This window comes from Gossypium arboreum, chromosome 1 (assembly GCF_025698485.1).
Source record: "Gossypium arboreum isolate Shixiya-1 chromosome 1, ASM2569848v2, whole genome shotgun sequence".
NCBI lineage: Eukaryota > Viridiplantae > Streptophyta > Magnoliopsida > Malvales > Malvaceae > Gossypium > Gossypium arboreum.
The window spans coordinates 30,396,791-30,410,064 of NC_069070.1; the positions used below are offsets into that span (position 1 = coordinate 30,396,791).

Consider the following 13,274-nt stretch of genomic DNA (forward strand, 5'->3'; position numbering starts at 1 on the left):
CAAATGAGAAAAAGAAAAAGAAACCCAACCTTAGAAAATACAAGACATCTAAAGTAGAGTGTTTTAAATGAGTAAATACCCACTGTAATTCTCTTCAACCTTCTATCACATTTCCTTTTCTCTGTCTCTAACACATAATAATAAGAATCTACAGAATTATTACAACAACAAACCCACTTGTATGGACTAAATAAATTACAGCAAAAAAAGAAAAAAAAAAGAAAAAGAAAAAGAAAAAGAAAAAGAACAGAAGATTAAATTAAAGTGAGACAAAACTACAAAACAATCACCACCCTTTCTTTCTTTCTTTCTTTCTTTCATTCTTATGTTATATATATATATTAAACCCAACTTTTTTTCTCGACTATCTCTCTTACACCAACCACTTTCCGTTTTCATTTCTCTTACAGTAGTGAAACTAAGACAAAGGAAAAAGCTCCTTTTCCTTTTCCTACCCTTTTGCTTCAGAAAATTTCTGGGTTTTTTTCCCTTTCTGGATTTAAGCTTAGGTGTTTAATGGGGTTCAAGGAAGTGAAGTTTTGAATCGTAAAGCTATTTTTTTTTTTTGTGGAAAATGGGGGAACCAGAGAAGGGTTCAATGTTAAAGCAGACACTTAAAAATCTTTGTTGCAGTAATGGGTGGTGTTATGGTGTTTTTTGGCGCTTTGATCAGAGAAATTCCATGTAAAGTTTTGTTCTTTTGTTTTTGTAATGTTTGCTTCGTCCTTGTTTTCTTGTCTATTTCGTTGGTTTCTTCCAAATTTATATATTATCTTTGGCGTTTAGTTTGTTTCAAGATCTGAACTTGTAGCTGCATATTCTTCTCTCTTTTTTTCACTTCATATTTTTGCCATGCATGTTTCAATCCATACTTTTTTTTCCTTTTCTTAGAATATTTTTTGTTAATTAAAGAAAATCCAAATATGGTGATTTTATTACTAAAATTTCTTCCCAATTTGTTTTATATCCTCCAATAAGAAGCAAATAAAGAGATAGTTTACCGTGATAAACATCATTTTCTTAGTTTCCTATACTAAATTAAAGTGACTTTTTCATTTTTTTTCCCTAAACATGGATTTTTATACTTGGAACTTTAACAGGTTGTTAACAATGGAAGATGCCTACTATGAAGAACAAATGAGACCATTGGTTAACAGTATGCTTCAAAAATTCCACATCCTGGGTGAAGGGTATGCTTGATTATCAACTAATCTGTTTCAGTTTTTGCTGCTTCTTTTTTAATCCAACAATTGTAGTGAAAATACATTCAAAATTTGGGCAAAAAAAAAAAAAGAGAGAGAGAGTAAAACAAGGATCTCTAACAGTAAAATCTTCTTTTTTTTTTTTGGTCAACTTAGGATCATTGGCCAAGCTGCTTTCACAGGAAAGCATCGATGGATTTTCTCAGACTCCTATGGTAAAAGTTCAAATAGTTACACTGGAAATCAAATTACATTTCAGGTATGTTTTTTCCCATTTCTTCTTTTCCCTCAATTTTTTTCTTACTTTTCATTTATGGTTACTTTAATACTCCCCCTATGTCCCATACACACTGTTTTGCATGCTTATAACTTTTGGTAAGTCAAAGAAACAAGCATTCTAGATTTTGCAAAATAAAAAAATAGGACATACGGCATTGCAATGTTTTAGTTTATAATTTGATATCCCCCAACATTTTGCAGGATGAATCTGAGTTACAAAACCAAATTTCATGTGGGATCAAGGTAACTTTTGAATTTGACAAAATGTTTAACCCTGTCAGTAATATTTCTCTATGTTTGTATTATTTACGACCGAATATGATCTGCAGACAATAGCAATAATCTCTTTGGGAAGACAAGGAGCGGTTCAGGTTGGATCCACACAAAAGGTTAGTTCATATGAAAATGAAAGATATAATATATTCTTTTTTATTGGCATTTAGCGATTCTATTTTCAGTCTTAACTGTTCATTTTGATATGGATTACCCAAACTAGTGTATTTGGTTAGTCTTCTTTATATTTTGATTTCTACTTCAGAAATATATAATTAAAGCAAATGGATTGATAAATTAACTTGCAAGTAAGCATTCATCCCGTGCACCAGCACCGTTGCAAAAATTTCTAATTATTGTTTGCTGTGGTTGCAGATTTTAGAGAGATTGGACTTTTTGGATGAAACAAAGAAGTTATTTTGTGATGTGGGGAGTTTTCATGGGCTTACACCTTTGGAAATTGAAGCTTGCAATCAAGACGATAGTTTTGCGGCACTAAGATCATGTGGAAATATTTACAATGAGAATCTGGCAACTGAACTGTATGGCTTCCCTAGAGAGCCAAAAGGGTGGCCATGTTCCTTAAAAAATGTCACTGAATCCTCCATTTTCATGCGCGAGATTCGAGACCCAAGTGTGAACTCGGTGGTACAGAACTTATCTCATCTCAGAAATCAAAGGCAAACAAGTAATGCAGAAGCTCTATTTTTATCGTCCGGTAAGATCTCTCCTGTTAACTGCTTGGCTGCTTATACCCCTTGCACTAGTACATGGCGTAGTGAGGGTTCAATTTTAACTTCATTTGAGACATCATTTCCATCGGAAAGTGGAATATGGGATTCACCGAATATGCTTCCTAAGGCAAACGATCTTGCACTTAGTGGAAATATGGAACAAAAGTTGCAAGGTGCTTCGACATTCAGTTCACTTTACAGCATAGGGGAACTTGTTGATGCAGAATTACCTACTCTAGACAGCTATGGGAAAACAGCTGAGTATCAATGTTCTTTTGGCACTAACAGCAGACTTCTTGATGATGCGATTAACCTACAAAGAATCACCGAGGAGTTTAACCCAGCTGACTTTACAATAGATCTCTGTAACTCCTTTAATCTGGATGATCTTTCTCAGTTGTTTTCTCCTTTGCCCCAGCATGACATCAATGGAACAGGAGCTACTATCATTAGTGATGTTTCATCTTCGGTGGGAGTTACATCAGTGTCATCTGCTCTGGTTGGAGGTGATACCTTAGTTGACATTCCTGTCCAACAAACAGCTAATTCATTGCAAAGCTCCATCACTGAAGCATCCATATCTAATGCAGAGATATCTACCATTGTTCATGATAACGGGACTGATCTGTTCGATGGCGTGGGGCTTGATTATGCATTTGGAAAAACTGGGGAGTCCTTGGAAGATATTATTGTGCCATTGTTGCATGGTGATAACGCAACTGTTACTTCTGGAATGTCGGAAACCGTTTCGCAATTGGATGTCCGTGCTATGAATGGCAAGCGAAAAGGCTTATTCTCTGAACTAGGCCTTGAAAAGCTTCTAGATGGTGTTAACAATTCTTCTCATGCTACGAAATCTAGTGTTGAAGATCAACTTTCTATTATGAAAAGAAGGAAAACTGAAAGTTCTTCGTCTAGTTTTTGTCAAGGTCAGTTTGTGGGGCTTTCTTACTCTGGCGGGAGCATGAATCCAGTGCATCATTCACATACTATATTCAACAAAGACATTCATCGAAAATCACAAGTTGGTGCGTGGATAGACTATAGCTACAGTGTAAATGGTGGCCAAGCTGTTGCTGCAACTTCAAAGAAGCCAGGCAAGAAAAGAGCTAAACCTGGTGAAAGTACTCGACCCAGGCCCAAAGACCGTCAGTTGATCCAAGATCGTATAAAAGAGTTGAGAGGGATTATCCCTCACAATGGAAAGGTACTGGTGATGACTCTTTTATTTAAGCATTATCGCCTAAAATTATTTCTGGTACCAAATTGCAACACAATGAAGCATTTGATTCATTATAATGTGGCTTATGTTATTCCCATAATGCAGCCATTGAGCATTGATCATTTACTGGAGCAGACCATCAAATACCTGATTTTCTTGCAAGGCGTGACAAAATATGCGGACAAGATTAAACAAGCTGATGAACCAAAGGTAACCTGTTGTTTTATTTCAGTGACGTGATGCTGAAGAAGCCCAGAGTTTGGTGGTTGTAGTTCACTAATGCGTTAATAAACTTGCTTGGGCTTTAGATTATTGGCAACGAGGATGGTATGCTTCCAAAACATAACATGATAAGTGGTGGTGCTACATGGGCATTTGAAGTTGGGGCTCAGAGTATCCCTATTGTAGTTAAGGACCTAAATCCACCTGGCCAAATGCTTATAGAGGTATGAAAAGACTCCTCAAAGTTGGTTAATTAAACAATCTTGGCAGTGTTACTCAAGCTTATCATTTCTTGGTTGCAGATGCTCTGTGAAGATCAAGGATTCTTTCTTGAAATAGCAAATGTCATTCGGGGCATTGGGTTGAATATCTTGAGGGCGGTGATGGAGCTCCAAGAAGATAAGATATGGGCACGGTTCATTGTTGAGGTAAATACCAAAGTTAAGAATTCAAAGCAATGTACTAAGACTACTTAAAAATGATTTCAAAGAACTGACCCTAAAGTGAATATGACAGGCAAAGGAGCAAGTTGAAAGGACATGTATAATCTGGTCTCTTCTCCCGCTTCTGCAACAGACAGGTGGCAGTGGGATTGATTCTGCCAGTCAGCCAAGCAATGATGTGAATGGTGGGATTCCGCTATCAAACAATTACCTGCAACCTTTTCCGCTACCTCCTCTCAACATGGCTGAGACATTTCAATAATTAGAACACACATTTAAGGGTTCCAGAAGTACCTTGAGCATTGACATCTAAAGGCCTGCGGTGATTGGTGTTCTGGTAATTGAAAAGCCAAAACTGAAGATTTCGTTGCATTTTCAACTTCCTTTAGACATAATGTACATGGTTGACTAGGAAATATTCTCAAAGGAGCAGCAAGCGAATTGTCTGCACCCCATACCATCTCTGAAAAGTGAGGAGAGACCATGGAATGGTGGAGCATGCCTACACAAGTAGCAAGAACATGATCAAAACTTATTTCATCATCGGCGGGCCAAGCTGGTTTGAATTATAGATCTTAGTTTTTAGCTTCTTGCATGCTGCTCCTGCAATAGTTTGTTCATAATCCAAAGCAAATGACACAGTTGTAGGCTAACAGCTAATTTTTTTTTCTTGGTCCTTTTGTGGTTGTTTGATTAGCAAATAATCAAATAGAATTAGCTTGCTTTGTCTCCCCAAATGTTGCATTACTGCGATATATACTTGCTTGAAATTTCCCTTCAGATTAACTTGTTTATACAAATTTTAATTACATGCAAAGCATTCCAAAAGTTATTTGATTCGGGGAAACAGACAAGGGGTTAAACATGGTTCGCACTTACTTATATACTAGAAAAGTAAACCCTTGTTGAGTGTAATGCAAATTCTGATAGCTGAATTAGCCTTTCAAATCAGTGCACTGCAGCTGATAAGTGTTCTCTCCATTCAAGTGAAATCAACACAAGTCAACGCGAGCCTTGTTTAACATCTTATTGCCCCTCCCACTTTATTCAAAGACGGGGAAACTTTATGGTCCTATTCAAGACCTAATTTGCCTTGGGGATGAGATTTTATATACTGGGGCTGTATTACTTTATGAATGTGATGTCCAGCTTATTAACAAATGATATTTGATGACTTGCAAATTGATTCATGCAATGCAAAACAAATATACATATCAATTGTAATAGCACATAATATCACTGTGATGATTTCACAAATAAATAAAAGTGAAGATAAAGAAATACTTTAACTAAAAGATTGGTGCTGTTTCCTAATTTTCTTATCTGGAAAAGACAAGATTAGAGAGGATTCCATTCAGAGATCCACTAAAGAGTTCAATTAAAAAAAATGCCAAATTTATAGAATTTTCTTTGACCTAAATCTTGGTCGGCTGACGATTTGCTTTTCAATTTAGGACACATTATTTCAACACCTCCCTCAACATAAACTTACTTTTAAATCAAATATTTCTTTTAATCTTATCACAAATCATCATCTCCGTTTTAGTAAATGTCTCTCTTAAATAATAATATTATTTTTAGAATTCAAACTCGAATTTTTTCTCTATGAATATAATAAACTTTACTATTGCACTTAGCTCTTGTTAAGAATTGTAAGCTAGAGATTACTTTTTCCACGCACTTCATACTTATATTCACATCATCACCTTAATAATACCTAATAAAAAATAAAAAATCCCCCATGCTATTGGGATTTGTTTTTAATTACATTTTCTTGAAAAGATCAGCAACACCATATTCAATGTCCTTTATATACAGTCCAATAGTCATATTGATTTTGATCACCAAAGCCTCATCCTCATATTTGCATGCCTTTGCTGTCTTTGCTTCCTACACTCAACATATCAACAACAATCATTTCTGTTATAAACCCAACTTAGTGAAAAAAGAAAAGGAAAAAAGATGGCTTCTGGGAAGGAATTATGTGAAGGAGTGGAATGGAGGATAAGGGTGGTTGATGGCTCATCCGAGGTTTTGGTTCCACCTACAGGGCTTGCAAGAAAGGTGTGGCTAAGAACAAAAGGCTTAATTTCAGGTTTGGGTATGAAAGTGCGGATGTTTCTGAAGCAAGCATGGGACATGGGAGCTAATGATCCTAGAAAAGTGATCCACTGCATTAAGGTAGGACTAGCACTCACAATTGTATCACTGGTCTACTTCATGAGACCTTTGTATGATGGTGTTGGAGGCAATGCTATGTGGGCTATTATGACTGTCGTAGTAGTATTCGAGCCAACAGTTGGTAAGTAATTAAGTATCCAATTCCAAGTTCTTCAAAATCTACTACTGTACTTTTTTCCCTGGCACAAACGTTTTCTTTTCTTCATCACAGGCGCCACCTTATACAAATGTTTGAACAGAGTTTGTGCAACTTGCCTGGCTGGATTTCTTGCCGTCGGGGTACACTGGATCGCGAGTCAATCCGGAGACAGATTTGAACCCTTTGTCGTAGGAGCATCGATTTTCATATTAGGTATGTTGCTTTCATTGTGTTTATTTAATGCTGAAGCTGAACCTTGGTGTTACTTATCTTTATTTCATTTTTTTCAGCTTCGATAGCAACCTTCTTGAGATTCATTCCATCAGTGAAATCCATGTTCGATTATGGTGCCATGATCTTCATCCTCACCTTTAGCATCGTTGCTATATCAGGCTATAGGGTGGATAAGTTATTTGACCTGGCCCATCAAAGAATATCCACCATTATCATTGGAACTTCCTTATGCATTCTTGTAATCATGATGGTCTGCCCCATTTGGTCCGGTCAAGAGCTCCATAGCCTCACTGTTCGTAACATGGACAAACTCTCCGATTCCCTCGACGGTTGGTTTCGTTCTCGTTCGCAATATACTTAGTTTGTTCTTACATGACATGCTAAGAACCTATCTTTCTCACCACGGTTGCAGGTTGTGTAACACAGTATTTTACCAACAGCAATGGAGAAGATGATCAAAAGTTGCAAGGTTACAAGTGCGTGCTGAGCTCGAAGGCATCAGAAGAATCAATGGTAAGTCCGATAACAAGTTTGAGAAACATAAGAAGACTATTAAGTCTTTGATCTGATTAGTAAATTGGCATGATTTCCTGTAGGCAAATTTTGCTAGGTGGGAGCCTTCCCATGGACGGTTCAACTTCCGGCATCCATGGAAACAATACCTGAAAATCGGGGCATCGATGCGCAGTTGTGCTTACTGTATAGAGGCTCTCAACAGTTGCATCAACTCAGAAAATCAGGTCAAAACTAGTCCAAATTGTTTGATCTGATTATCTGCTCCATGATAATGATATAATAAAGGTACTAAACATAGGCTGCCATCACTTTGCTTTATGTTCTACACAGGCAGCTGAATCAATAAAGAAACATCTAAGCACTAGTTGCTTGAAAGTAAGCTCTAGCTCTTCAAGTGCCATAAAAGAGTTAGCAGAATCTGTGAAGAAAATGAACAAGTCACCCAACATGGATTTGTTGGTTGAAGAAATGAACAGCGCAGTGGAAGAACTTCACAACGACTTAAAATCTCTTTCTCATTTGCTGAATCCATCAACAACTGCGGAAAACCAAATATCTGCAACTGGTTTAGTCCCTTTCATGGAAATCATACCAGTGGTGACTTTGGCTTCTATACTAATTGAAATCTCTGCGCGGATTGAAGCCCTTGTTGGTTCTGTGGAAGAACTAGTCGAGGAAAGCGAAATGAAAGATAAGATTGTAGCAAAAGAAGAGAAACCTGAAGGAACCATGAAGGCTCTTCAAAGGGTCTGAGTTCCCAAAAAATGAATTCGTATAGTAAGAAAGAAGAACAAAAGTAAAGCACCAGTGTAAAAAAATATTACATAAAACACAAGAATGTAAGAGTTAGTAGGAAGATGGTAAGAAAATTTGCTTCACTCCTAGTTGCTTTAAATGACTCATTGATTGCTGGCTGTTGGCCTCGCCATTGTTCCTTTCCGATTACTATCAAGTATTGAAAATATTTATTATATTGAAACGGCATTTTTTTAAAGCATTTGATAATCAAATTAAATTTTATTATCTTTTGAAATATTCCTTTATTTTTACGAAAATACAAATATTCAAAATATTATATTTGACATTTATCAAAAACTATCTAAACTAATATAAAATATTATAAAATAAATATAAAAATTTATTATTATCAAATACCATAATTATATTCATTACCTGTATATATTTTTATTAATATATCAAACACTTCAATATCATACATTGTGAATATATTATATATTCTTATTTCAACATTAAAGAAATATTTGCACTCTATGTTTAAAATATGAATATACTGCAGATATATACTTTTGTTGATTACAAACTTGATGTAAATAAAATAATTAAATAATTTAAAATAAAATATATTGCTTATTAATTAAATCGAATAGTTTAAATTATAAAGAAAATATAATTAAAGATGTATTACTTCATTATGAATAAAGGTAAAAAGAGAATTTTATCTTGAAAATTTATGTAAATATCTTAAAGATTAAACTTCAAAAATTAAAAATACGATTGATAATTGAGATTAGAATTTCATTAAATTTGAATGTACACGCTAATAATAGATAATATTAATTAAGATATTAATATATTAAAATTACACATATTTTTATTATTTAATAAAACATTTATATTTTAACGTATTAATGTTAAAATATTAATTTCAGTATTAAAAGCTATCTAAGCAATTTTTTTCTAATTTAAAACTAAATAACAATATTATTAATCAAAAGTAAATTCAAATTGTATCTTGAATTAAACTTTAGAAATCGTAATATAATTTTTAATTTTCTAATAATTTATTTTTGTAAGTGTGTAATAGCCCAAATTTAACCGGGCTGAAAGCAGAATATAAAAATTAAAATATCTATTTAAAAAGTCCAATTACAAGACCCTACCCAGCAGGCCCACTGTTACTACCCAGCAACCCAAATAAACCTAATAACCCCATAGCCCGTTACAGTAACTCAATACACCAATACAGTCATGGCCCAAATTCTTAGTAGGCCCAATGAGCCCCAAACACACATCGAACCCTAGGGTTTCTTCCTAACTTTTTTTTCCTCGCGCCGTAGGGATTCTGGAAGCTTTGGGGAGCGTCTGTCCAGCTCCCCGAATCAAAGCCATCAATGCAGTCAAGGCCGGGACCGTCACCGCCATCATCGAAGCCTTCATCACCACCACCATCAACGCGCAAGACACGCTAGAATCTGGCGTTGGCTCCATTAGCGTGCAAACATCAGTGATTGAGCAAGATTCTCGTGGGTTACCTGCGAACAAAAAGGAAACTAAAATAAAAAGATTTCAGCAGATCACAATCAAAGATATGATACAGCAGACAAGAAATGGAAAGAAATCTTTGATTTCTTTCCAGTTTATGTAAATCACAGTAGTGGCTATAAAAGCCTGAATCAAACATTGTAAAAGGACTTTTCTTACGAAATAGAAATATATATTCACAGATATTCATTCAAAAAATATCAACAGTCTCTCAAAAGGTGGTTTACATCGCATATCTTGTGCTTATATTTTGAATATATATATGAACTGTTCTAACTTGCATGAGTAAGGATCTAAGGGAAGAGAGATTACCCATGAAAGGGTGAAGGTTTTTAAGCCTTCAGACCACCGTGTACAACGGCGCGTGTGCAAACACTGCACCGTGGCCGGAGGTCGGAGCTGGGACCTCACTCTTCCCCTCTGCAGAGTTTTTTTTTTTTTTTTAAAGACCAGTGTTAAAATGATCTTTAAGCTGCAAAGTTGGCTTATATAGCCTCTTCGAAACGACATCGTTTCTGCTTGACTCAATAAAATCAAAACGGTGTCGTATTAAGCCATAGGATCCGTGCGTTGACCCGATTACCCGGGGAGGATTCGCGTGTTTTTAGAATTGGGTTAATTACCCAATCGGTCCTTTCGCCTCTTTTAATTTATAATTACGTATTATTTTATTTTTTTAATTTGGCCCTAATATTTTACAATTGTTTCAATTTAGTCTCGACAGTTGTTAAATTACATTCTGGGAAACGTTGCCGTTTTGAGGAATAGGGCAATTTGCCCAATGAGTCCCTCTTGTATTACACGCGTTTTAATTAGGGCCTTAATTCACTGTTATTTCTTTTAAATTTGCCCTAAGATTTTATTGAACTTCAAATTTAACCCTATATATTTATTATATTGTTATTTGTTTTATTTTTAACCTTATTTTTATATTATATATTATAAAATTATTTTATTATATATTATTTATATTATTATTATTTATTATATATTATTTTTCACAAGTTATTATTATTTTACATCATTATTTATATATTATTATTATATTATATGTTTATTATATATTATATATTATTTTATATATATGCTTTTATATTATATATTATAATTATTTTATATATTATTAAGTCATTTTATATTATTATACATTTTTATCTATATATTATTATCATTAAAGGTTTTAAACTTGTATTATATATTTATCTTTATTTATATATTAATAATTATTTTTATTTATATTCTATTATTACACATTTTGAAGATATTATAATATTATAATACATAGATTTCATCATTAATTATTCATTTTAAACTTATATTTATATATATATTATATAATTATTTCATTATAAATATAAATTCTTTTGCATATTTTATATTCTATACATTATTTTACTAAACCAATATCTTTTTATTTTTATGTAATTATTATGCTTATAAATACATTTTTATTATATATTATATTTTAAATTTATTATTAAATATCACATTTTATTATTTGTTTATATTATACATATATTTTTTTAAAAACTTTTGTTTTTATTATTATACAATATTTATTTTACTTTAGTATTAATGTATTATTGTTATGTTATATGTTATATCTTAGACTTTTATATTTTATTTTCAAATGAACATTTTTTTATATATGTACATTGATATATTGTATATCATGCATCATTTATATGATTAAATATATGTTGAATTATATGTTTAGGGATTTTTACCTATTTCTTCTTTAATATGTATTCCGTTTTATGTATATTTTTCTTATTTAAAATTGTCATGTTTTATTTCTTACATATGTTGATTAGTGTATTATATTTATGCCGTTATGCTCTTACCTTCCTATCATTGTAACATGTTATCTCGTATGTTATGTTAATATGCTCCTTCATGCATCGATTTTTTTTCTTTTTTTAAAAAAAAAACGAGACTTCAAATTTTTCAAAAAAAATAAAAAGGCAATGCTTGGTGTTTGGAAGCTTCGAGAAAAGTAGTGCCCTCACTTATTGGGTTGCGACTTTTCTCGTTGAGTTCGAATAATCAAGTACCCTTCTAAGTTTTAAAAGTTTTCCAAGTGCAAGCCACTATATTGGAATTTCAAAGCAATATGTCCTAACTTATTGGATATAGCGTTTTGTAGTTTCAAAAGAAAAGGTTAACTTAATGTCAATACTTTGATACGAGTGAATCCCAATTTTCAAAATTAAAATATTTTAAAGAGGACTACATCTTGAAATTTTTGAATTTCTGACATTAAAGACACTTGATAATCAATTAGGTACCAATTTTTGGGCGTTACGAGGGTGTTAACCCTTTCTCGAACGTAACCGACTCCCGAACCCGTTCTTTTATTTCGTAGACCAAAACTAATGATTTTAAAACAAAATGTTTTAAAGGTGATCCAATCACACCTAAAAAGATTAGTGGCGACTCCCGTTTTCGTTTTTAAAGTCGATTCCCATTTTCCAAAACTCGATTTAAAAATGGTTTCAACAGCTTGGCAACTTCGCTGGGGATCAATAAGAGAGTCAAGCCGTATAATTGATTACCCCTTGTCTTAATGTCGAAAATTAAAAATTTTAAAATTTAATCCTCTTTGCATTACATGTATTTGTATTATTGCATGTGTTGTTATATTATGATACGCATTGCATTTGCATGACCGTTGTGGTCATACCCTTAAGTGGGAGTGAGAAACTATGCCTTCATGAGGTTTTCGCCTCCGTGCAGGATAGTGGATCACTTTCGGAATACATCCGTACTTATGGTTTCGTGAGATTTTCATCTCTGTATAGCCATAGGGAAATGTATTCCCCTAAACCGAACTTGATTCAAATGATCCTATAATGGGTGAGAATCGAGGAATCTGCTGGTTCAGGTACCTCAAACTTTAGAACCAACCTCATATCGAAAGACCATATGAGCCCAACTTAGTTAGGTTTAAACTTTAGATATTACCCTTATAAGTTATCGTTGAAATTTATTGATATCATGTGATACTGACTATTTCTTTTCTTTTGTTTGCATGTCATTTTGCATTTACAAAGGTATCGATTCACGATCAGTTTTTAAGTTAGGAAGTTTTATTATGGAGAACGGACTTCTTGATAAAGTGGAAGGCAATGCTAACGTCCATAGATGGTCTGAGCAAACTCAACTAGAAAAGGGAGATAGTATAGCTGAGGGATATGTGTCGGAGTCGTCAGATTACACTCGCATTAGTGTCACGCAGAATAATCTTCAGGAGCTTAAGGAAATTTGGGATCAGTGGGGCAAAGAGACCAAGCAGTTATTCTACGGTAATTATGGAGACTTACCTTACTTGCTTGATGTTCAGATAGACGAGCACTTATTCCGAGCCCTTGCTCAGTTTTGGAACTCGGCATACAATTGCTTCACTTTTGGGGAAGTAGACTTGGTACCTATTGTGGAGGAGTACACGGCCTTGCTTCGTTGTCCCAGATTTCAGAACGATAGGATCTATTCTCGAGCTACTTGTGTCCCTACCTTTTGGAAGAAATTGATGATTATTACGGGGAT

The 13,274-nt window shown here is 33.9% G+C and overlaps 2 protein-coding genes across 2 annotated transcripts; both read left to right on the forward strand.

The window, feature by feature from the left end:
* Nucleotides 1-272: 272 nt before the first annotated feature.
* Nucleotides 273-5,203, forward strand: LOC108478064 (transcription factor bHLH157). Its single transcript, XM_053028166.1, has 10 exons — nt 273-684; nt 1,101-1,190; nt 1,359-1,461; nt 1,683-1,724; nt 1,811-1,870; nt 2,130-3,695; nt 3,816-3,920; nt 4,019-4,156; nt 4,235-4,360; nt 4,449-5,203. The coding sequence occupies exons 1-10, from the start codon at nt 575-577 to the stop codon at nt 4,635-4,637; spliced, it is 2,529 nt and encodes an 842-aa protein (XP_052884126.1). The 5' UTR covers nt 273-574; the 3' UTR covers nt 4,638-5,203.
* Nucleotides 5,204-6,172: 969 nt separating this feature from the next.
* LOC108478065 (aluminum-activated malate transporter 10-like) lies at nt 6,173-8,415 on the forward strand. The gene is made up of 6 exons (XM_017780497.2): nt 6,173-6,677; nt 6,768-6,908; nt 6,986-7,258; nt 7,342-7,442; nt 7,526-7,669; nt 7,776-8,415. Exons 1-6 carry the CDS (start codon nt 6,338-6,340, stop codon nt 8,196-8,198), a joined length of 1,422 nt encoding a protein of 473 aa, XP_017635986.1. The 5' UTR covers nt 6,173-6,337; the 3' UTR covers nt 8,199-8,415.
* The last annotated feature ends 4,859 nt before the right edge of the window (nt 8,416-13,274 follow it).